Raw genomic sequence first — 26,319 nt, 5'->3', positions numbered from 1 at the left:
AGCAGTTTTTATATTTCTTAAATAATTTAATAATTAAAAATGTGAAAAATACACAAACATACATAAAAATACACCAAATCAGGCTTGGAAGGGAACATAAATATTTGATCAATTTAGCTTCAAGTCAGCTTTTAGCGTTCTCTGTAAGCTAGCAATGCTGGCATCCAGAGCTGCTAAACCTTTCTGGAAGTCCTGCTCATCACGAGTATTAAACGTAGACCAAGAGTTCACACTCCATTCTGAAGCTAGGGATTTTATGTCACAGGATGAGAGGGTGTTCTCAAACACTGATGGCCTTCCTGTGCATGTTGATGCATCACCCATCTGTAGACAGCGCCGGGCATTCGGGGATTGCTCTGCAAGGTGGTTAACTGTACCCTCATTGGTACGTTTCAACTGTGAGCCCACACCATCAGCATGAGAGAGGAAGTCTTTACCACGGTTATCGTCCAGAGCTTTGAGGTCTTGGGTTGGGAGTTCATTTGAAATGCCAAGTTTTTCAAAAGCAAGGCCCAGATACTTGAGTCCTGGACGGCCACTGGTGCCATCAAACGAATTCCCTTCATTAGCCCTCACTTGAGACCCCTTCTGTGCAAAATCCACTCTGGGCTGCACTCTAACCTTCTCTCTGAGAGGGACAAAAGCTGTTCCATGATCACTGTCCCATCCTTTCTGCGCTCTACTCTCAGCTGAATTGTCCTGTGTTAACCTTGGTACATCCAAACATTTGGGTGAACAGGCTTTGGCCTGATGTGACATACAGGCCTCTTCTCTGCCCGTCCACTGGCTGGGGGATTGCAGTGAATGTGACTGGTGAGGGGGAGTGCTGTGTCCAGTGCCCTCTAGAGTCTGTAGGTAGGTCTTAACAGAGTCAGAGATTCTGTCAGTTCCAGCAGTGCCTATCTGTTGATCCTCAAACAAATCAAGAACACTCTTGGTGAGCTGAGAGAGAGGTTTGGGCATGTCTGTCTGAGCAGGAAGGCAAAGAACATCTCTTGTAGGGCTTTTCTTAAGATTTCTGTGTTTAAAAAAAAAAAAAGACAGTTGAAATATTTACTTATTATCCATCAATAATCAATTTTAAATACTAAACTGTTCTTCAAATATACTTAATGAACTCTTGTAGTCTTGTGATCTCTGCCTCCTTCTGCTGGAGGTTGCGAGTCAGTGCAATCTTCTCCCTCTCAGAATCTTCCAGCTTAGCCTCACAGTTTCTCATTTGAGCCAGTGCCTGACTTACATCTAAATTAATTAAATAAATGAAATAAAATAAACAGACAAATATGTATCTCATAATTAAATATTTTTTTAATAAAGCAATTATTAAGCAAGCATTATTTCACATGAGACAAGTAGTAGTAAAACTGTTTAATGGCATAAACATTAATTAAATTATTTTGAAGGGAGAGTGCACAAAGAAATATAAAATATTGATCTTAACCATTTATTTCCAGGCTTTTTCTCTGTGGAATAGAGTTTCGGTTTGTATTTCTTGGTATTGCAGTGGACTGTGCTATATGACAAGGGTTTTCCAAAGTGCTCCCAAGCTCATTTGTAAATAAAAATGTGAGCAGTGTGGGTTCAGTGCCTTGTTCAAGGGCACCTCAGTCGAGGATTGAGGGAGAAGGACACTGCTGTTCCTTCACTCCAAAAGGTCATTCACTTCAACAGTGTTGCCCTAAACAGACATGCTTTTTAAAAAAAAAATGAAATGAACAATAAATTTATCTTTACACTTATATAGCACCTTTCTAGACACCCAAGGACGCTTTACAATCCACACTGCTCAGAACGCTCAACACACACACACACACACACACACACACACACACATGAATAAATAATTAAATAATCAAGAGTACGAACACCTCACAGATTTATTTTTTACCAAATGACCCAACTTATCTGGAAATGGGGTTTGTGCTACCTAGAAAATCAAATACCAAAGACCAAAGAATCAAATGAATACTCCATCCATTCATTCATTATCTGTAACCCTTATCCAGTTCAGGGTCGCAGTGGGTCCAGAGTCTACCTGGAATCATTGGGTGCAAGGCAGGAATACACCCTTGAGGGGGCGCCAGTCCTTCACAGGGCAACACCCACACTCACACATTCACTCACACTACGGACACTTTTCAGTTGCCGATCCACCTACCAACGTGTGTATTTGGACTGTGGGAGGAAACCGGAGCAAACCCACACAGACACAGGGAGAACACCCCACACTCCTCACAGACAGTCACCCGGAGGAAACCCACGCAGACACAGGGAGAACACACCACACTCCTCACAGTCAGTCACCCGGAGAACACACCACACTCCTCACAGACAGTCACCCGGAGGAAACCCACGCAGACAAAGGGAGAACACACCACACTCCTCACAGACAGTCACCCAGAGGAAACCCACGCAGACACAGGGAGAACACACCACACTCCTCACAGTCAGTCACCCGGAGGAAACCCACGCAGACACAGGGAGAACACACCACACTCCTCACAGTCAGTCACTCGGAGGAAACCCACGCAGACACAGGGAGAACACACCACACTCCTCACAGACAGTCACCCGGAGGAAACCCACGCAGACACAGGGAGAACACACCACACTCCTCACAGTCAGTCACCCGGAGGAAACCCACGCAGACACAGGGAGAACACACCACACTCCTCACCGACAGTCACCCGGAGGAAACCCACACAGACACAGGGAGAACACACCACACTCCTCACCGACAGTCACCCGGAGGAAACCAACGCAGACACAGAGAGAACACACCTCACTCCCCCGGAGGAAACCCACGCAGACACAGGGAGAACACACCACACTCCTCACCGACAGTCACCCGGAGGAAACCAACGCAGACACAGAGAGAACACACCTCACTCCCCCGGAGGAAACCCACGCAGACACAGGGAGAACACACCACACTCCTCACAGACAGTCACCCGGAGAACACACCACACTCCTCACAGACAGTCACCCGGAGGAAACCCACGCAGACACAGGGAGAACACACCACACTCCTCACAGTCAGTCACCCGGAGAACACACCACACTCCTCACAGACAGTCACCCGGAGGAAACCCACGCAGACACAGGGAGAACACACCACACTCCTCACAGACAGTCACCCGGAGGAAACCCACGCAGACAAAGGGAGAACACACCACACTCCTCACAGTCAGTCACCCGGAGGAAACCCACGCAGACACAGGGAGAACACACCACACTCCTCACAGTCAGTCACCCGGAGGAAACCCACGCAGACACAGGGAGAACACACCACACTCCTCACAGACAGTCACCCGGAGGAAACCCACGCAGACACAGGGAGAACACACCACACTCCTCACAGTCAGTCACCCGGAGGAAACCCACGCAGACACAGGGAGAACACACCACACTCCTCACCGACAGTCACCCGGAGGAAACCCACGCAGACACAGAGAGAACACACCTCACTCCCCCGGAGGAAACCCACGCAGACACAGGGAGAACACACCACAATCCTCACAGACAGTCACCCGGAGGAAACCCACGCAGACACTGGGAGAACACACCACACTCCTCACAGACAGTCACCCAGAGGAAACCCACACAGACACAGAGAGAACACACCACAGGTCCCTGGAGCTGTGTGACTGCAACACTACCTGCTGCCCCACCGTGCCGCCCCAAGTGAATACTCATGTATCCAAATTCTTAACTGGTCAATGCTGGGAAATTCTTACCGAAACGTATACGGCTGGTCTCTAACTCACACTCCTCTTTGCTCTGCCGTAGATCATTCTCTTTGTCCTTCAAAGCCTTCTGTAGCCTTTGGTTCTCCTGCTCGAGATTTCCCAGGTCTCTGCGGCTGTCATTTAACTGAGTCTGAAGTGTGAGATTTAGGGACTGCAATGTGGCCACTGAAACACACACACATTCCAAGTTTAACACAGCCAGGCTGTTTGAAATGGTTAAAACCTTCAGCAACAGTTCAACACATCTTTGTCGGCTCTAAACCATCTACTTACATTCCAGATTGCAGTCCGCTGGTCTGGCCTGTCTTTCAGCTCTCTCTCGTTCCATTAGCTGTTGATTCAATATCCTCAGACGTCTACATCACACACACACACACACAGACACGTCAGGGTATTAGAACAACGATTATAAATAATTTACATAAACTCACGAAGAGGCAATTAGTCAAGGTGTTTGCACTAGACATTTGTTTACAAGTAATGGAAGCTATTCTGATAGTGTCACGAAAATGTCTTTCCTGGGTCATAGCACACACAAATTAAACCATGTCAAGATCTAAAATAAAATCGTTCTAAAATAAAATTGGTTATGAGCTTTCTAACACTCTGTGACATAATCTTGTTTACTGCATGTTCATAATTTCATCCACTGTCTTGCAGCACACCGACCTGCGGAGCTGCACATTCTCACTCCTAAGGGGCTGCAAGGCCAGAGCAATCTCTGCCTGGACATTGGTGCTGCCAACCATTGCGGGCAGCAGGGAAATACTCTGCTCCACCTCAGAAATGAGACGCACTGCCTCACTGTCTGCGGGAAGAGAGACCACAGTTCATTTACACAACATTAAGAAGATCCTGAAGTTAGACAAAACATTGAAAACATCTGGCTACATGCTACACAAGAAAAGAAAAAGGGACAGTGGTTGAAGGGGTACGTTAGGCAAAAATAAACATGTAACCAATTCTTCATTTGTTGTTCTTATCAAACAGTGGCCTAATTTAGCAGCTCCCATTTTAAATACATTACACTTTCATTCCTTCATTCATTCATTCATCTGTAAGCGCTTATCCAGTTCAGGGTCGCGGTGGGTCCAGAGCCTACCTGGAATCATTGGGCGCAAGGCGGGAATACACCCTGGAGGGGGCGCCAGTCCTTCACAGGGCAACACACACACTCACACATTCACTCACACACTCGCACCTACGGACACTTTTGAGTCGCCAATCCACCTACCAACGTGTGTTTTTGGACTGTGGGAGAAAACCGGAGGAAACCCACGCAGACACAGGGAGAACACACCACACTCCTCACAGACAGTCACCCGGAGGAAACCCACGCAGACACAGGGAGAACACACCACACTCCTCACAGACAGTCACCCGGAGGAAACCCACGCAGACACAGGGAGAACACACCACACTCCTCACAGACAGTCACCAGGAGGAAACCCACACAGACACAGGAAGAACACACCACACTCCTCACAGACAGTCACCCAGAGGAAACCCACACAGACACAGGGAGAACACACCACACTCCTCACAGACAGTCACCTGGAGCGGGAATCCAACCCACAACCTCCAGGTCCCTGGAGCTGTGTGACTGCCGCCCTACTACAGATATCAGCAAACTTAAAATGTTGGGGAACTGATGTAATGCAGTGCTTTTGCTTGAATGGGGAATAGCAGCCCAATCTGCTGCATGGAAGGCAGTGCTATTAACATTTACACTAAGCCAACTTTGTAACACACAAATATTTAAACTAGGTAGGATGCTGGTGGACCTGATATGATCTGTCTAAGAACACCTGCACTATGTGAATGTAATTCACACTGGAAAAATACAGTGTTACAGAAATGCACAGCTGAAGCAACAAGAGTATATCCCTCACCTTGATTAGCTACCAGAGTCTTCAGCTCACCAAGAAGGTATTTGACAGTCACGACCTTCCTGGCTGTCTTCTCAGGGCTTGGAGGTTTGCTACTGTTATTGAGCTTTACTGTGGGCTTGTTCATGCTGGTCTGACAGCTTGTATCTCTAACCGGTGTAGTGTCCACTTCAGCCAACTCCTCTTCCTCACTGGTGCAACCCCCACTCTCCTCTGAGCTCTCCTCAGGGGAAAGATAATGACCATGAGAATCGGAATGGAGTACGTGCATCTGGAGATGGTTGGTGAGGGGTGAAGGTGGGGGTATATGTGCTGAAAACATTGCAGGTGAAGAACAAGTTGAAGGTTGTTTCTGTGACTCCAGGGGGCTATTCTGCTGAACTGCTCCCGTGTGAGCTCCACTTAAGGCAGGCCTTGACACTCTCAGCTCCTCTTTTGCCTCTGAATACAAAGAGACCTGAGTTGGGGCCACAGAGAGGGAAGCTGTGTATTGGGTGGACGGAGCTGCTGTGTTTGAAACTCCTTGTTGATGTAACTGTCCTCCAGTGGCTATGTCCCACTGCTGGGTAAAGTAGCGCATCTCTCCATCTGACCCTCTAGGACACTGCACATATTTGGAAATGCAGACAGACAAAGAAAAGAGACAAACAGGTCAGGGATAAACATAGCATTCATCCCTACTGCCTCTATGGCAAAAATATCATCTTGCAATATCCTGTGAATGTGCTGACTCATACCTCTTGACTGTGAGCTGACAGGGGTCTTGGAGGACTCAGGACTGGTGTGGAAGTGGTCAAGCGGCAGTTAAACACTGTGGAGGGCTGCACTCCTACAAACCCAAAAAAAACACATGATATACCATTATAAATATAAAACTATTATAAACATTGCAATAACACCTGAAACATATGACATAATATATATTGGTTAATCTCTAGACGACCCCCAGGTGTCACTTTCTTTGTATATGATACAATTCATGGAATCATGAAAGAATTATCACTGCATATAAAAAGACACAGTAGACACAAAAATCCATAATTTTGGCAACATGCATTTGTTTTTACCAGTTATTGGAAGGCTGTTGCTGCCCCCAGACATTGTACACAGAGGAACTGAGTGTGGCTGGATGTTCTCTGTCTGTGTCACAGGTGTCGGTGCTGCTGGCTTGACAGCTGACCGTGGGACAAGAGGCTGTCCTCTTAAGCCTGGATAAGACTGAGAGCACAGGATAGTCTTCTGCACTGGAGCTAAAAGAGGAGACAGATCAGTTTTCGTTTATATGCAGTGTCACGTTTTGGGTCGGTTATCCAATACCATCAGATCCACAAGTCAAGATCAGAAGGCATCTTTGAATTGTATTTTGTAACAAAGCATGTGCATTAACTTGTCTTTATTTACCCACTGAAACATGAACTTGCAGCATCACCTGGTTTCTTGGTTGAATGAGAGACTAAGCTTGACTTCTTTCCAAGCCTCCTCTTCTCCACCTCCAGCTTACCATGCGTTGCTTTAGATTTCAGTTTGGAAGACATCATCTTGGGGACATGTGACTTTGCATTGGATTGTGTTGAATCTGTTAAACAAGAGTGAGACTTCAAAAAATGCACACATAAAATTGTATGCTTTACACTTAGCATAAAAATATGGAATCACCACCTACCTGTTTTCTCAGCTTGAAGTATACCACTGAGTAAAGCAGCACAGCGATCTAAGCCTTTGTTTATTGTTGTCACCTAGTCAGCACATATTACTTATGAACATAAATGCAAAGAAAAAGCTTTTTCACTCAGAAATATCTTTATGAGGTCTACCTGATCTTCTGAGTCAGTGGAGTAAAGGGAGTAGGCTGCATCAAGAGGTGCTACATGCTTTGCAACACTGCAATACAGTTAATAGCAATTTTAAAACTATAAACAACATCACTGTGAACAGTTCTGATTTAAGTTCATTACAACAAAGTGATTAAAGGAACACTATGTAATATTTTTACTTTCAAATCACAGCTTCAAAATCATGGTGATGCTTCATTGAGCTGTAAGAGGAAGAACGGAGCATTTGTTATTGCTGCTCTGAGCTCAGCACTGCAAAAATGGCACTATGTAACTTTTGGAGGAGGGTAGGATACCGCCACACTCCATCTCCCTCCCCATTGACTTCAGTACAGTGCTGTAAAAATGAATGACACCAGGGGGAGCCACAGGAGCAAATAATAATAATAATAATAATAATTTCCCCTAGTGTTCTTTTAACACAAAATGACCACAATAACATAGTTTACAGTGGAGACAGTAAATTATTCAAAATTATTTTGGGTTTCTTTTAGCCTGGAGCACACACAGCCCCTAGCTACAGCTTGAGAGTGCTGCTGTGGCCTCAGGCTACAGCGCTACTGTGTGGAAACCAAATGTTTTAAGGGGATTCAATTAGAATTTTTGGTTTAAAAATAGTAAAGGTATGTTTTGTTTGTATTTTGGCTCAATGTAACACCTTCTCTCTCACACACACACATACTTTCACTCCTCCTGAGAGCCAAGTGCACCCAAAACTGCAGCAAAACACTACTTTTGAGTGTTCCTTGAAAGGGGCACAATATGTGGTGAGAGGGAGGGTGGTGGTTTCCTACCCTCTTCTAAAAGTTATATTAGCAGTTTCTACAGAGCTGAGACTAAAGTAGCTAGCTACAATATGAGGCACTATTCTCCCTGTTAAAGGTCAGTGAAGCATCACAATGATTTTAATGTAAAAATATTACCTTGTGTTACTTTAAATATTACTTACGTTTTCTTGTTGACTTGTCCCCGCCCACAACCGGTCAATCTGCCTGAAGAGATCAGCTGCAAGTGACAGAGAGAGGAAAAGGTACAAAGAGACACAGTAACATGAATAAAAACGTCTGTAACATTGACTAATTGCATTGAATGAAACCGTATTTTACCTTGTGCCTGGGTTTTACTTGTCTCGCCATTCTGTAAGATATAAAAAACTATGAAGTTAAATGTTTCCAGGATGTTTAAAAAAAAAAAAAGCTGCAGAAACCTCCACCCTATAACCCCTCAGCCGTCAACCCGGAGCGAGTTTGTTGATCACTTCAAACCGAAGACGATGGCGCCCTCGACCAACAGGAACAGAATGCCCCGTTACTTTAACGCTTATTGGTACGTTTATGTGTGACGTCATGCAGACGCTACCGCCTATTGGTTCAAAAAGTTGTCCATCTCTATAATTACAACCAATAGGCACAAATATCACAACAATCGCAGCTATGGGCGTATCCTAGAACGCAGAGACACTGTAACCATGGGCACTGCTGCTAATCAGGGTGCTTTTCGCGGGTTGAACTGTTATTCCCGCGTTTAGGACCTTTTCCTCTTTTTAATTAGTTATACAGAGTAATATAAAGAGCAGACAGTCTGTAACTGTAGAACTACAAAGTTCTCCTGTACGGTCAGTGGAGCTGAGAGAATAAACAGCGAGTAAAGAAATGAGGTGGTCATAATATTATAGTATATACACCAGTAAACCAAGTGTCCCTTAGTGCTTCTTTTGCTTGTACACCTCTGGGATATTTTTATTCAGAATTCATACAGTTACAAAGAATGACACAGTGTCAGACGGGTGTTAAATAGAAAAAGAGAAATAAATAAAGTTAATAGAGCTAATAAAACCATTTACATTTCCATAAGTTGTAGGCAAATCATGATATAGTACCCTATTTGCAAAAGCACCTAAATAGGCTACGACACTGAAGCCCACCGTGAAATTTATAATGTGATGAACAGTAATCTCTCAACAGCCCTGTTGTTGTGACTGGTTTTATTGGGTGATGGAGTCCTGGGGGAGAGAGGCTGATGAGGTTTTGGTGAAGGCCTTTCCTCTCATTACTCCATTACAGATCTCATTCCAGGCGCACTTTATGGTTGTTGATGAAATCGGACACCTTCACCACTCCATTGCGCACCTTCCTGAGGACAAAATGATGAAGAAATTACAGGCTTTACCAGGGACGAGTTGGTCTGACAGCTCGTATACCACCACAGCATCCAATCAAGACACGGTGACTCATTCGTGATTCAGCTATGAACAAATCATCATTGTTCCTCTGCTTTTTGTTCCTTCTTTTATTTTCTTCTTTAGGGGCTTTGTTGAAAACTGTAAATTCTATGCAATTTGCTCAGTTTAAGAAAAAAAAAACGACCACAAAAACAAACAACCACACAATTCTGTACAGCACATTGTGCTTATATCTGTCTCATGTAACACATGTAAAAGCCTAAAAGCCTTGACAGACTGGGGGCATCTCAAGTTTGGCTACAAGCAATGGTGCCAGCTTAAGATAGAGAGAGAGAGAGAGAGAGAGAGAGAGAGAGAGAGAGAGAGAGAGAGAAAGAGAGAGAGAGAGAGAGAGAATATATATTATGGCCTTTTATCACTTATTTTTGTTTTTATTTATTATTTATTTTATTAAAAAACAAAAAGAATATATAAATAAAATAAGATAAACCCATAATGACAAAACATTCTAGACGTCCATTAAACTAAAATCCTTTATCTATCTAATTGTAGACATTTGCTTAAAGGAAGGTTAGGTACGATATTTTTGCTGGTGTTCCCACTAGTGTAATATTCATATTTACAGCACTGTACTGAAATCAATGGGGAATGGGCGTGAAGTGGGGTTTCCTACCCTCTTCCAAAATTAACATAGTGAAATTTCAGCAGTGCTGAGCGCAGAATAGCAGCCACAGACACTCTATTCTCCCTACTACAGGTCAGTGAAGCATCACAGTGATTGTGAAACTGTAATTTTGAGGGAACAATATGACTTAGTGTTCCTTTAAGCATTTGAGAAACTCAACAAATAAATCAAATTCAACCAAGAAAACCTTGATTATTGGCTTATATTTACAAAATGGTGACTTGTGTATGTAATATTTTGCAAAAAGCATCATCAGAGTTTCAATTTTATGGAAAAGACCCTACAATTTAAAGCAAGGATCACATCTTTAAGGTTCACTTTTACTCTGTATCAAAATTTATCTGAAAAATATTTGGACAAATCATTCCAAACTTCTTTAGAATAATGACATTCAAAAAGCTCATGAAGGACTTATTCAGTGCCTTTTTTTTTTTTACAAAATGAACAGTTCCGTTCTAGATCAGTTGGTGTAGTGTGATAGTAATTCACAGCTAGATATTATGCAGAATTTATAAATGTATAGGTCCCAGACTTTATTATAAATGCAAAATATGTAAAGAAGAGACCAAGCTGTTTGACCAAGACCTTTGAAGCATTGTTTTCCTTTTAACAAATAACAAAAACTTCCCTTTTGTGTTTATTTGGATAGTTACTGATGACAGACCATTAATATAAAGCAAAGGTTTCAATTTGGAAACACAATAAAATGGCTTTAGATGTTTCATTAGAATTAATAGACCTTGAGGTATAGCATTAGTTATATTCTTTATATTTTATATGAAGAAAAATAACTTGTTTATGAATTCTTCGTGAGAAAATCTTTTACCAAGTTTGTCCAAAACTTCAGCTACACAATAAAAGCCTTTATAATTCCGACTCTGCGGAAATATAGGTTTGTACAAGCCCCTCTGTGAGGGAACCACCACTGTGACGCAGCTCTGACGTAACAATCTGAATCCACACGGGGGCGACATTTCACTGTCAGCCGCCGAGGGCCTCGTTACCCATTTAAAGGGCCCATAACCTATATTTCTCACATGCTTTGTTCCAGCTGGGCCCTGCTCCTGATAAGCTGAGCCTATTTACACCTTCCATTATCAGGTGTTTCATGTTTGGATTTTATTTGGATAGAGCCCGATTCTATTTACATTTCTCACAGAAAATGCGTCCCCAGTTTGACTGGATTACACTTTCTCATGAAAAATGCATAAGCACCACACTCTGGTCCTATTGTAAACAGTAATTATGACGTTAGTGCACAAGCAACACCACAACAATGTGCTATTTATTAACAGAGTTTAAGTTATGTTGAAAACAGGAGGTCACGGCACCAAAACACCAAAAAAGTGGAAACCGGTGACTGTTTAATGAGTTTGGCACCTGCCAATCATTTTCATCTTCAGCAAATAGATTCAGAAAACAGATTTCAGCGGTCATTAAGATTTTTCATGGTTTCTAGTATTCTGTCAAGAAGACATTTGAATTCGTATCATAATATAACCACAACCACTGAAATCTTAAGTAGGCACTTCTTCTAAGGCCTTGAAGGCAACAATAGATTGTCTCTGTTCTATATTTACACTGTAAAAATGGTTTCTTTCTGGTTAAAACCACTGTATTATATACTGTTAAATATAAACGAAAATGCTTTGTATTTACACTTGTATTTAATGAGATTAATATCCTTCTCTTTACAACCTGAACCTTTGAATGATCTTAATCCAAACCCAGTGTAATCTGAACATGTTCTCATAACTAAAGTCTCATTAATTCATGTACAATATTTAAGTCTGAAAAGCTATTTTCTTGCATTTATGGAATTTGTCTGTCTTCATAGGATGTTATGAGGTCATGTTTGTTTCCCTGAAATGCTGAAGTGACCCTGGACTCTGTATGAATCACAGGAAGGCTAGATTTCCTGGCAAGTTCTGATAACCACATTTAAAGCGCCAATATCTTGGAAAGCCTCTTCTTTTTAAAAAATGTTTTCTCTTTTATAAAACAGAAACACCACATAAAAATGTAACACAATGTAAACATTTGGTATTTCCCAGTTCATATGGAAACTGAACAGTACAAATTATGTTTTTTTTAGAATTCAGTGATTTTCGAGATGTCATGAAACTCGTTTAGAAATATTTGCTATGATCTGCCTACATCAGCTAGGCCCCACCTATTCACACTCTGTTGAGTGCACTGCTTTTTCAAATCAGAACCAATATGGAGCAGCCAATCAGAAAGCGGTTTGTTTCAGCCTTAAGGACACATTAACGAAACCATTTTAATCTCATTTATTTGTTTTTTAACGTTTTCACTTGTGTTTTTTATTTATTTCCCAGTAAACAAGGAACGTCCCTGTACGTTCAAAATAGTTCTAAAAGTAGTCTGTCCGTCAGGGACATATTTTAAACGTCAATGGACGTCCAAAATCCATCTTAATAAAGTTAGTAAAGTGGTGACCAATCGATAACGTTAGTGGACGTCCAAAATGCGTTTTATACAAGTAATTTATTTCGGGACCAATTAATAACGTCAATGGACGTCCAAAATACGTCTAATAGTCGTCTTTTCAATGTCTGTGTTTGGACTTCTTTTCAACTTTAAGAGAACGTTGATTAGACGGCATTCATTACGTTATTTCAACGTTGAATCAACGGCTAATTGTTCACTGGGTTATTTATGTTTTTTTTTTCAACAATACAATGTTTGAGTTTATGTGCCAAAACAGTCATAAATATTTTACAATTTTACTCTCATACAATATAAACTGTATTCATTTTCATTCCTTTGTGACTGTTCGCTATACTTCACATTAATCATTAAGGACACATGGTGATACAAGCACTGAATAGTGCCTTTTTGGAGTATTTGAGAAACAAGTGTGAACAAAAGCGTCAAAATCCAGTTGCAAAAAAACAAAGGCTGTCCTCATGGAAACAATCTTTACGTTATGAAAAGATAGACTACACTGACTGCCCTTTCACAATGTTGGATGTTTTTTTGAAATTTAAATTTTTGTGACATCACAACCACATCGGATTCGAAACAGACCGTTTTTACAGCGTCGTTCCCATAGTTACATCGACAGTGTGCTTTAACCTTTTAACAATGATTTAATTCTCATCAAACACTTTTTTATTATTATTATGGGACATTGTTAGTGTGTGACATATTTAATATCATTTGGCTATAACTATAAAATCCTGACTCGAACAGATGGACATTAAAGGGGGCAACGTAGAGGGGCAGTGGGGCAGTTTCTGGCATCAGTTCTTATCAGAGAATATTAGGTTTAGTCATACGCGAATATATTTGGGGCATTATGGTTACAGATATATTAATATCATAATTACAGCTCCACCGTCTTTATTATATTGTGGATCCGTGCTCGCGCACGTCGCTAAAAGAGAAGCACGAGACGGCGGTGCACGAGCTTCTCTGGCGGGGAGTGTTTTTCTGGCAGAGACGGTGAACAATAGCGGCCGGTGCGGCGTATAGTGGCTGAGCTGTGGTGCTGTAGTAAAGAGGAGGGTGTGTGTGCTGTGAGTAGGGAGGAGTGTGTGTGTGTGTGTGTGTGTGCACGGAGAAGCCGCCTCAGGACTGACGGACAGCGGCCACGAGCTCCCGGAGCTCCCGCGCTCGACTAATGGAGGCGACGGCGCGCTTTTGGGGACCTCGCACATAATAAACAGGGAGAGGTGCTATCAACAGCTGGAGCATTTTGTCAAAGACAAACAGACAATAAGCAACACAACAATGAATTCCGCCGAGGCAGCTGATGAAGGACCATCTGATCCAGATACGGACCCGTTTTTCAAGACAGGTAACGCTAGGCTGCATGTGCACAGTTGCGCTTTTGTCCTGTGTGTGTGTGTGTGTGTGTGTGTGTGTGTATTCCATGCCAGTGAACGCTGCACCGCTGCTTTTGTTACAGATGCTGTTCGACTGTAGCCGTCCCCCACTCTCCATAGCTCGGTAATGGCGAGTGGGAGCCCGAGAGCGCTCCGATATGTTTGAAATCGCGCGTGCACGGTTCTGGCTCCCCGATAAATGGCACACCCAGTGCTGTACACTGCACAGCCTTTTACTCAACACTTGGCTGCTCGTGAACGCTCAGCCATGTCTTTGAAGTGAAAGCACAGCCATGTTCCTGCTCGTGCAGACGCTGTAACGTTACACGGATGCTGCTCGTCCAGGAGCGTGCAAGTGGAACGCTCTTGAATGCTGAACGCGCCTTTGGACCGTGCATTCTCATTCTGGAGCGCGCATTCTAATATTGAGCGCGACACAAGAGCCCCGCGTTCTGATTCGGAGCCTGCATTCTCGTTCTACAGCGTGCACCTCTAATTCAGAGCGTGCAATTCCAATACATTCTCATCCTCGAGCCTGCACATGCGTTCTCATTCTAGAAGCAGTTAGTCATAGTTCTGAACATGTACATTCTGATTACAGAGCGTTGATTCTAAGGTTACACTCTATATCTTCTAGAGCCTATAAATCTGTTTGTGAGCGTGCATTCCTCTTCTTAGAGCACGCATTAACAATGTACCTTCTAATCACGAAGATGCATTTTCATGCCAGAGCCTCTAATTGCACTTCTGAACGTGCATTCTGGCTTGAGAAGTGCAACGGAGCGTGCACTGGAATTCTAGAGCGATGGTGCACGTGAAGGACGAGCTGTCTGTGATATATAGGGCGCGAGCGCGCTACTGTTGTAGGTAGCCTACCTGCCGCCCGTGAGCGACAGCAGCTCGCGCCTGCGCTCGCGCTGCGGGAGTGGCTGGCTGCCTGCCTTTTGTCGAGCGCGACGCTGGCTCGCGTCGCTCGGGCTGAAAGCCTGTTGATTGTCAGGGCTGCAGTGTGTGCATTTTTTTAAAATAGAACCTTGTGCTCGAGGCCGTGTTGCTTCGTGTAACACTGATTCAGTGCCAGGGTCTGGGCCACTGCACGCAGACCCTCTGAACTGTAACCTTTAGCAGTGGCCTAATTCTCTGAAGCCCACCCAGCAAAGGCCAGCATGCATAGCCGTCACTCTTGATGAGAAATCACCCTAAGCTCCTTTATGCCCCCCTCTGCTAATGTATACATCTGTATGTGGGATTGAGTGGGTGATGGTGTGTGTTGGAGGGCTGGTGTGTGGGGGGCAGGCTGGCTGTGGCTGAGTTTAAAAGCTGTGTCTGTTTGCAGGTCAGTAATGTTGTGATGTGCTGCGGGGTGCCTCCCCATAGACATCCAGTATAATACACATGATAACGTGTAGGCTGTACACAATGTCACATGTAAGCGCTAATATTCAATGCACACATTGGAACAACTACCATGTATCCTTGCTGTCCATATATAATGTGTGTGTAAAACCCAGACACCACCTTTCATTTATGGTCACTGTCCAGGAAAAGCATACACGTATCTCCATTTTTGTGGATTATTAGTTTACCACATCATTTGAACACTGAAACTGTCCTTTGTGCAAATTTTATGATCAATGGGTCTGTAGAGAACATCTACAATGGTGGACAATCGCAGTTCTCTCTGTTTGTTTACATTCCGAAGCTAAGCATCTTTTAAGGTGGAATAGTGTGTTTGAGGGTAAAAAAACAGACTGTTGTTTGTTCGTGGATGAAGTTTAGCTTGTGTGTACATCTTTATTCTCTGTTTAAATTACTACAGACACTCGTTTGTAACTCGAGCTGTTTAGTTCTGTAGCACATTCAGTCTCACGAGGTTGGAGACACTTCCACCTTAATCCGAAACAGCAAAAATAAGACGATATTACCCACCTATGAAGCAGGAATAGAGCAATATCCTCATTTTGGTTCATGCTTTTCCACGTTTGGAGTTCTCTCTGATGTCTAAGAATACTCCAGATACCTCTGCCATGAGCAGAGAGAGAAAGACTAGCATACCAGACAGCTTTGTAAACACATTAGACTGGTTTCAAGCACAAACAGACTGGAGAGTAGCAAATGGTGAGGAAACATCTGAATTTTATAAAAAGTGTTTTTTGATTACAGTCAAGAACTATGCCTTAAAAGAAATGATCCAAACGTATTTGGAATAAAATCGATTTACACTGACTTCCATTGTTTTACTTCCATTGTGTTACTTTTATTGTGGAGTTAAAATAATAATTACTAACAAATTATTCCACATTTGGCTACAGGAAAAAAGACATTACCCGCTTATTACACTGAAGCTTCATAATACTTATAATTCTCTTTCTTTCATGATACTTGTTTTTTTTTCCATTGGATATTTTTCCACATCTCCAAAGTTCAGTCTAAGAAGTTGGATACAATTTCCCATTTTTTGCTCATGATTCACCACACTCAGTGATGGAGTGGCACCCTGTCCTGGGTGTGTTCCTGCCCTGTGCCCAGTGATTCTGTGTAGTACGCTCCGGACCCACTGAGACCCTGTTCAGGATAAATTGGTTACAAAAAGTTAATCAGTGAATGAATGATCTGACATTCAGTGATGCTGAGGTCTGGACTGTGGGGCATCCAAGCCCACAGTTTGGAGTATTGTTTCATAGCTTGGTTAACAGCTCCTAGACAGCTTCACACCCTTTCAGAACCCATAGAATTTGATTCTCACAGTGGAGGAAGGATAGAATGAAATGCTTGTGGATTATTGCAGATTTACTGCAAGAATGGAGCTTTATTTATGTTTATCTGACTGCAGTGACACTTAATGACCACTGTCCATGTGGTGGTGCCTGCTTCACGGGTCCTGGACGGGGGCTGCAGAGGGTGAACAACAAAGTGAATTTATTAGAGGAAGTGCACAGTGAGTGTAGATACAATGTAGCTAATGAAACAGTTGTGAGTGTGTGTGTGTGTATGTGTGTGTGTGTGCACTCCCAGTAGCTTGAAATCAGTGTGCACACTCAAAGATGTGCCTGACGCTCTATCAGAGAGCCTCCCACACCTTATGGCCCCCTCTCTTCCACTCCTACCTTGCTATCACCCACCTGTGAGGCTGAACATATTAAAAATCAAACGAAGCCTATAATACTCAGTGTGTGTTCATCGGATTAGCCTGTTCACGGCATGAGGCATGAGCCACAGGGCTGGGCACGCTTTAGATTCTGGGCGTGCGATCTTAGTTACTGTATGCTAAATGTCAGGCCTGATTCAGAAGCAGCTTTGTCAAAAAGAGACTTCAAAGTCTTTATTTATGTCTTTATTTCCATGAAAATGTTGCCCAGTTTTTGGAGACATGGTCAAAGATTGGATTCAACCATGTCAAATAAACCTAGTGGTTAAAGGTCATGCCATTATAAGACCATGCTGAATAACTAAACAGCTCAGAGGCTCGTTTAACTGCTTTTCTCCCTCCAGAAAAGCTGCTTTGTGGGTGCTGAATGTGCGTCGGCGGATCAGGCTGGCGAAATCCAAAGGCTGTCAGAGAGAGAGCAGAGGAGGCTAAGGCTGCTGTCTGAGAGGGAGAGAGATCACTGTCAGTGTGAGGGGATGGATTGACCCTCAATCACTCCAATCCCTACGCACTAACACACACACACATGGCTCAGAGAGACCTAGCTCTAGTGTGTATGGGGGTGGGAGTATGTATACATAGTTGTATTTTCAGTCAGTTTACATGCACAACTTAAAGCCTGTCACATTGTGACTTTAAGGTACTTTCCAGCCCTGGTCCTTGGTTGCTTTTCTATTAGAACTGCTTCCCCATGAAATGTAGCCAGCGATGTCGCAAATCCAAGTCTGTATTGAGAACGTCTGGCTGTGGAATCCACAACAAAGGCAGTGCTAACATTAAGTGTGGTATATTCATTGTATATTCACAGAGCAGTACAGTTCATCAGCCAACAAACTAAGGCGAGTTTGAACCTCTTCAAAACAGCACAGTGTAATTTTACGAGCTGCCGTTGTGAGCTAGATAAAAACAAATGTGATTGCTGCTTGATGTCTGCATTTCAGTGTGTAGAAAAGTCTCTCTGGCCAGTTAGCGCTCTGCAAAGTTTACCCCTAAGTAAGTTTAGTCCCTACTTCCTGTGTAAAAGGCAGCAGTAGTATGCACTATGCTAATATGAGTGTTGACAAGAGAAAACCTTGCTAGCCCTAAGGCTGTTGCTAGTTCCCTCACTGCAATGTTCAGAATTCAGCTTGCATTTTGTAATGAATTGCATCATGGCATGATTTAGAACACAAAAGCCAGCAGAACAGCTTGGATAGCTCAACGCATTTGCCCTGGCATGAGTATTTTTACTCCACAGTCCACACAGATCCAACATTCTCCAGCAAACACCAATGATCTAAACGCCAGAGTTCTCAGAGAATCAAACACCAGCAGCAATGTTTGCACTTGTCTTTAAAGGGAATTGAAAAACCTAATGCCTTTTCATTGCAAACTGTGTCTTTTATCCAAGTGAAATGTGGTATCACGGAGTGTCTGAATATAGATTGAGGTAGCGTTGCCATATAAGTATAAATCATTCACTGGTTATGACTAGGGGCGGCACGGTGGTGCAGCAGGTAGTGTCGCCGTCACACAGCTCCTGGAGGTTATGGGATCGAGTCCCATACACAGTTGGTGTGTTCTCCCTGTGTCCGCGTGGGTTTCCTCCGGGTGCTCCTGTTTCCTCCCACAGTCCAAAAACACATGGTGGATTGGAAGGTGGCTTGGCGACTCAAAAGTGTCCTTAGGTGTGAGTGAATGTGTGTGTTTCCCTGTGAAGGACTGGCGCCCCCTCCAGGGTGTATTCCCGCCTTGCGCCCATTGATTTCAGGTAGGCTCTGGACCCACCGCGACCCTGAACTGGATAAGGGTTACAGATAATGAATGAATTAATGGTTATGACTACTCTTGATTAGAAAGAAGAATGAGTTTCGGGGATGAACCAAACGAACCAGTTAAAATGGAGGAGAACATTTCCATTTCAAATTTCCCATCAGTCAGTCACGAGTATGTCACACAGTGGCTGGTGTTTGTTTTGTCTATGTTCCCTGGACTTCTGAAACCAAGAAGCCAAATGAATGAGTGTGAGTTTTAGAATAGTAAATGGCTGGGAACACAAACCATTTGAGCTTATTGGACATGTGTGTCTAGAAGACTCGGGACGGACAGCATGACCTCAGTAGTGTTTTCCTGCTGCAAGTTTAATATTCATGTCACTAATATGCAAATTTTGATTGATTTCTTAGTGGCTTTCCCAAGGTGCTGCTCTCGGAAGCACTGTGGACCACCTCATTACTTCTCCCTTGCATTCGGGTTCATATTTATCTGTCGCTTTGGACTCTCTTTGCTGCATTTTGCAATTAAGCAATGAGGGAAATGAGTTGATTTAAGTCAAAGTAATTGAATTTGGCCATCACACACAGTAGTCAGGGTTGCCAGATATTTGGCCTGGAAACCCAAAAGGTCCCCAGTGTAATATGGCTGGAATCATTTCTAAGCTGCTTAGCTTTATTCTGGCTTTTCCTGTGGCCGGCCTGTTGGGGGGTAATGTGTCACAGACAGTAATCTGTTTGCGAGGCACAACTGTACAACTTGCAGCGTCTGGACACTGGCTGGACTCTAAAAGCACTTCACCATATTGAGTCAGCCAGCTAATATCCTGCACCGGCCTTTTTTCTTCTTCTCAGCGTCGTGGTAGCCTCGAGGCACACTCCTGCTTATGAGTGTGAAAAATGTCATTATCTCTCACTTACATATCTTGTGCATTACGATAAGCTTGTTGAGGTTGACTCACTTTGTTCTTCAGGGGATCTGTTGCTGGATAACCTCGCTATCCAAGAGATGATACATAGCCTAAAAGAGATGAAACATAGCATGAAAGCTCAGTTTCCTCATAACAGATCAGAAGGAAAAAGTGAGTTTTTTGTGCCATAGGTGCGAAATGCGAAAAGAATCTGGTCAGAAATGGGTTTCAACAAATACACTGTTAAAGGAACAGTAGGCAATATTTGTATGCTAAAATTACAGCTTCAGACTCATTGTGATGGTCCTCTGACTGGTAATAAGGAGAAGGGAGCCTCTGATCTTTACTCATCTGAGCTTAGCACTGCTGCAACTTCACTATGTAACTTTTGGAGGAGGGTAGAAAACCACCATTGATATCAGGACAGTGCTGGATAAATGAATTACACTCTGCAACTCTAAGTGGAGCCCCAGTGTTCCATCAGTGCAATAAATTGAATTGAAAACTTGCTCAAAGGTTTAACAGCTGTCTGGTGCTGTTGAAAAAAGACCTTGGTTACACTGTAAATGAGGGGCTCCCTCAGTGTACTCCCAGTGTAAATAAAGGTGAAATGAAGACGCAGGGTTGTTTTGCATATTTTGGAGGAAAGAGTCCAGCCTTCACCTTAATTGTTTGGTAGTGATTGGGGGAGGTAAAAATGCACTGAAGCGCATAGAAGACTTGTGCTGGGTCCAGACACCATTGTAGAAATTGTGATGATTGAGATCAAGACACAGTTGGTGAATGAACAATGGATCCAGGCAGCAATTGTACATACGAAGCAGCAGATTTTGAGTATACTGAAGTCACCTCGCTATAGAAGACTGTACGCTCCCAGGAGACTCGTACAGTAATTCTCCTGCTTCTCTTCTTTTATTTAATACAGATTTTGAAAGTGTGTCATCCTCAGCATCCTTACTACAAACCAACTATCAGCATTTACTGAAGCAGTGCTTCATTGGAGACATAGTGGCCATCTGGCCTTACAGGGAGAATACGAGAATAACCTCCAGCATGCATTACTGCACAGAGGAGTAGATGATTGCACTTGAAACGCTGTCTCAAGGGAGGCAGGCCTCCACTTCAGCCACTGCAGGGAATCTCTCTCAAATGGACCGCACAAGGGTCAGGAGGGTTGCTGTAGCAACTGTTGCCAAGATTCTCTGACAGGACTTGAGTTCTTTGCAGGCAGAGCCGGTTCGTTCTGTAATTACAATGCCCAGGAGACATGAAATCAATTTCAGAAATATTTTTGGATTTTGTCAGGGATGGATAAGTCATTGGTGTTTGCAGTCAATGCCAGTTCACCACCAGCCTGTTTTTGGGCAGTGCATTAAACTACCAGGTGTGTTGAGGTGGATGATAATCGTGACCAACCAGCCTGCTTCTCTGACTCGTCTTGATTCAGGGACCTATGCTTTTTTCGTTCTTAGTTTCCACAGAAAAAAAACACATAAAGCAAGGAAATACAGGAGGTTGAGAGCCTTAAAGTACCAGAAATTTTTGTTCTTAGAGGTTCACTCCCCCACCCATATCTCAGCCCAAAATCAGCCACCTATTAAAAGACGTTATCAGCGAGAGGCAGGCGCACTGTTCACGCCACATATCACGCTTTGAATCGTGCTTTTCTTTAAGTGAGGAAGCATGAGTAAGTGTTGTGTGGGTTGCTCCCAGAGGGATGTTTTTATTAAATCCGTGTTACTCCTCGACATTTTAAGAAAGCTCTAACATGTTAGGTGTTTCTTTACTGTTTTCGTTTGTCACTAAACATTGACAGAAAAGCTCACCCTGACCTTCTTGGATTTTTTAAATTAAAGGATTAGTTGGGCGAGAAGCCAGTGTTTTACTCTGTGGTCCCCTCACTCCAGTTGTATTCAAACAATCAAGGCATGTCCGTGTCTGAAGTCTGCATTTGGAGTTTTGCAACTAATCCCAATTAAACATTTACTGTGGGTGTAAATGTGGGTACTAATTTGGGTGGCGCAGCAGGTAGTGTCGCAGTCACACAGCTCCAGGGGTTGTGCGTTTGATTCCTGCTCCGGGTGACTGTCTGTGAGGAGTTGGTGTGTTCTCCCTGTGTCTGCGTGGGTTTCATCCAGTTGACTGTCTGTGAGGAGTTGGTGTGTTCTCCCTGTGTCTGCGTGGGTTTCCTCCGGGTGACTGTCTGTGAGGAGTGTGGTGTGTTCTCCCTGTGTCTGCATGGGTTTCCTCCGGGTGACTGTCTGTGAGGAGTGTGGTGTGTTCTCCCTGTGTCTGTGTGGGTTTCCTCCGGGTGACTGTCTGTGAGGAGTGTGGGGACTGTCTGTGAGGAGTGTGGTGTGTTCTCCCTGTGTCTGTGTGGGTTTCCTCCGGGTGACTGTCTGTGAGGAGTGTGGGGACTGTCTGTGAGGAGTGTGGTGTGTTCTCCCTGTGTCTGCATGGGTTTCCTCCGGGTGACTGTCTGTGAGGAGTGTGGTGTGTTCTCCCTGTGTCTGTGTGGGTTTCCTCTGGGTGACTGTCTGTGAGGAGTGTGGGGTGTTCTCCCTGTGTCTGTGTGGGTTTCCTCTGGGTGACTGTCTGTAAGGAGTGTGGTGTGTTCTCCCAGTGTCTGTTGGATTTTATCTGTGCTTTGGTCCATTTCTGTGCACAATAAAGTATAACAAATAGTAAGATACATCTATGATATTAAAATTGCATGAAAAGTATTAAATGGAAAAATATCATTAGGTATCAGAATTTAAATATGGACTTATTTTCCAAACAAACTTTCGTGTGCTTGATGCTCCCTGCTATGTTCACTCACTCCAGGCTTCTCTCACTCGCTTGCTCCCTGTTTTTTTCAATTAAGCTGCTGGATCTTTCATTTATGATTCTGACAGTGTCTAGTAGCTGGGTGTTACAGGGCTTGGTCTCCGTTGGCTGCTGAGGTTTTGCTAGACAGCTCAAATGGTCTTCTTTTTCAGCCAATTGAAGAACCCTCCTGTAGATAGAACACACAGCACGAATGGTAAGAGGCTGAGGAAGCAGCCAGATTCCATTCATGTTTCATATTCACAGTCGCAGTGTACCAACATGTAACTGTAAATGAGAATACAACTAAAGCATATAATTATATACTATACTTGATTTCATATAACTTAAAGTATCAAAATAACATACCAGTGCTAAGTTTTTTATCTAATATCCTAGAATCATTCCTGAATAGCATTTTTCTGAAGTTGCTTTCATTTCTTGTAGGATTCTGCCTGTTGTTTTTGCCTGATAGTGCTGCAAACTTTACTGAGAGTACACTTTTTCTGTTGGGCATTTGAGCTGTCCCTCCAACCTCATCAGTCAGTGAGTGAAGTCCAAGCCCTGTATAGCCCACCTACTAGACACTGTCAGAATCCCAACAGGCAAGTGATTGAGCAAAGAAGGGAGCAAGTGAGCAAAAGGAGGCTTGTGGGGAAATAAGTCCTATGTTTCTCGTTTGACGTTTCAAATAATATTAAATTTGTTTGATATACAGAGTGGGCCATTTATATGGATACACCTTAATAAAATGGGAATGGTTGGTGATATTAACTTCCTGTTTGTGGCACATTAGTATATGGGAGAGGGGAAACTTTTCAAGATGGGTGGTGACCATGGCGGCCATTTTAAAGTCGGCCATTTTGGATCCAACTTTAGTTTTTTCAATGGGAAGAGAGTCATGTGACACATCAAACTTATTGGGAATTTTACAAGAAAAACAATGGTGTGCTGGTTTTAACGTAACTTTATTCTTTCATGAGTTATTTACAAGTTTCTGACCACTTATAAAATGTGTTCAAAGTGCTGCCCATTGTGTTGGATTGTCAATGCAACCCTCTTCTCCCACTCTTCACACACTGCTAGCAACACCTCAGGAGAAATGCTAGCACAGGCTTCCCCCACCCTGTATTTTAACACTGTGTATATCCACACTGAACGATCACTGGATTAGGAACACCTACCTTGTATCTATGCTCTTTGTCCATTTTATCAGCTCCTCTGACCATACAGGAGCAATTTATTTCATCTGTAGTTCATCTGTTTTTTGCATACTTTCTTTATCCCCATTTCATTCTGCTCTTCAAATGTCAGGACCTCAAAGGACCACCACAGAGCTGATATCATTTGGGTGGTGGATCGTTCTTAGTGCTGCAGTAACATTGACGTCATGGTGTTTTTGACACAGGAGTGCTGCTGGAGGTTTTAAACTGTGTCCACTCTCTGTCCACTCTGTTAGACACGCCTACCTCCTTGGTCCACCTTGTAGATGTAAAGTCAGAGACAGTAGCTCATCTGTTGCTGCACAGTTTGAGTTGGTCTTCCACTAGTCCTTCATCAGTGGAAACAGGACGCTGTCGACAGGATATTGTTGGTGAGTGGTCTATTCCCAGTCCAGCAGTGTCAATAAAGGGTTTAAAAACTCTAGTATCCCTGCTGTGTCTGATCCACAAATACCAGCAGAACACATTAACATCACCACCACATAAAATGTCAACACCCAAAACGCACCTGCTCTGTGGTGGTCCTGTGAGGGTGAAATGGGGATACGAAAGTGTGTAGAGAAACAGGTGGTCTACAGTCTGTAATTGTAGAACTGCACAGAGTGTAGATACAAAGTCGGTATTTGTAATACAGTGATCGTTAAGTATTATTATATATAAGTGAAACCAAGGGCAGAAATTGTAGAGGATAAGAAAAACATATGAAACCAAAACAAATACCACAGTTTTATTAAATACAGTTTTCTCCATAGTTCACCTAATGATGCTTCTAGCCTGAGTGCCAGGTTTAGCATGTTCACTTGCACTTGCTTTTTCAAACACACAATATTTATTATTGGACAGCTCAACATGCTTGGAGGAGAACACTAACTGCAATCCTGTTATGTTACATAGAGGAGGTGGAGGGCCAACCTACCTACTCAGAGAGTAAGATCACTTTACAGGGATCACTAGGGATTGAGCTTGCAATATCATGGGGCCAGCACTTATGCTCTTCAAGTCTGGAACCCCATTAAACTATTCCAGTCGTAATGGAAACACAAATCATCACTTTCACTTTTTTTTTTGTCATCCATTTATACATAATACATCAAATCAAAGCTGGATACTCCTACTGGCCCTGGGTCAATCCCCTAATCTCATAGGTAATACTTCCACATGCAGGACTGTAAAACTAGGCCCATGCCAGCCATTGTTCTCAGTCTCAGGGGACAGCAGTGTGTACTTGGCTGGCTGGACAAATCGCTGTTCTAGCTACCTTTGGCTGGAGTCCACTTCGCCCAGCCATTTGGCAGTGCTGGGACAGGATTGGTTTCATTTGGTAATTATGTGGAGTGGCCCATTTCCTGGTGCTCTTGTGAACTTTCTTTTTATTTCTTTTTTTTTTTTGGGTGGGGGGGCATGCACTCTGATTCTGTAACATGGGAAATGTTGGATGGCTCACATCCTGTCACTCTTGCTCTCTCTCTGTCTCTGGAAGGTTTGATTGTGGAGATGTTTTCCTGTTTTTCAATGCATTATCATTGAATGCATATACATATATATATATATATATATATATATATATATATATATATATATATATATATATATATATAGTAGAATGCCTCAGAACTCAAAATGTCCATCTCTCTGTAGTGTTCTGGTCTCTTTACAGCCATCATTAAAGACTACAATATATGATGAAGTATTCATAAAACATGCAAAAGTGGTGCATGGCATGTGTATGAATTATTGATCCAGCACTTTGTATGCAGCGGGTAGTGTTGTCAGGTATTTCAGACAGTCTTCGTCCTTTCATCTGGTACAGTGCATGATTCAGATCCAACTGTAACATTCCTATTATGCTGAGGGAGGGCAGTATAGTTGCTAAATCATTTTTATGAAGAATGAAGTTCTAACAGCACTAAAAATGCCCATTATATACTTAGAAAATCATATCATGATGCATTTGTCATAATACTTTATTGTCCTCTGTAGGCCTGTGGTCAACATGGTGTGCTTAAGCTTGCGTCAAGACAAGTATCAATACTGTGATGGCTTGTTGATACATATAATTTCACATTTCGCAGTGTCCTGGGCATAGGATCCATGTCTTTAATAGTTAGACTTTAGCGGTTTATATATTATTATTTGTATAAAACATTAGAAACTGCATTGCAGAATGGTATGATCCGGTTTGGCTCAGTTTATAGTTTATTTATTTATACAGTTAGTTATTAATTGTTGTTAAGACCTGTGTGATGTTGGTGAAATATAATGTGTAGTCTTGTAGATTCCTCCCACGGTC

The 26,319-nt window shown here is 43.0% G+C and overlaps 2 protein-coding genes across 2 annotated transcripts in view; one reads left to right on the top strand and one right to left on the bottom strand.

The window, feature by feature from the left end:
• Positions 1-5: 5 nt before the first annotated feature.
• On the bottom strand, positions 6-8,761 carry ccdc14 (coiled-coil domain containing 14). Its single transcript, XM_066665367.1, has 13 exons — positions 8,577-8,761; positions 8,420-8,475; positions 7,453-7,519; positions 7,302-7,374; positions 7,068-7,214; positions 6,706-6,888; positions 6,376-6,467; positions 5,642-6,242; positions 4,419-4,557; positions 4,023-4,105; positions 3,738-3,914; positions 1,110-1,242; positions 6-1,018 (listed from the first exon to the last, which is right to left on the bottom strand). Exons 1-13 carry the CDS (start codon positions 8,604-8,606, stop codon positions 109-111), a joined length of 2,691 nt encoding a protein of 896 aa, XP_066521464.1. The 5' UTR covers positions 8,607-8,761; the 3' UTR covers positions 6-108.
• A 5,271-nt stretch (positions 8,762-14,032) lies between these two features.
• The window catches only part of kalrnb (kalirin RhoGEF kinase b), a 97,251-nt gene continuing 84,964 nt past the window's right edge, over positions 14,033-26,319 (top strand). The window contains exon 1 of the mRNA XM_066664878.1: positions 14,033-14,160. Coding sequence (XP_066520975.1) covers positions 14,094-14,160 — 67 coding nt within the window. The 5' untranslated portion in view covers positions 14,033-14,093. The remainder of the gene's footprint in view (positions 14,161-26,319) is intronic.

The sequence above is a fragment of the Hoplias malabaricus genome, chromosome 3, assembly GCF_029633855.1.
Source record: "Hoplias malabaricus isolate fHopMal1 chromosome 3, fHopMal1.hap1, whole genome shotgun sequence".
NCBI lineage: Eukaryota > Metazoa > Chordata > Actinopteri > Characiformes > Erythrinidae > Hoplias > Hoplias malabaricus.
Note: the sequence above shows the minus strand (reverse complement) of the source record. Positions and strands in the feature narration are given on the sequence as shown.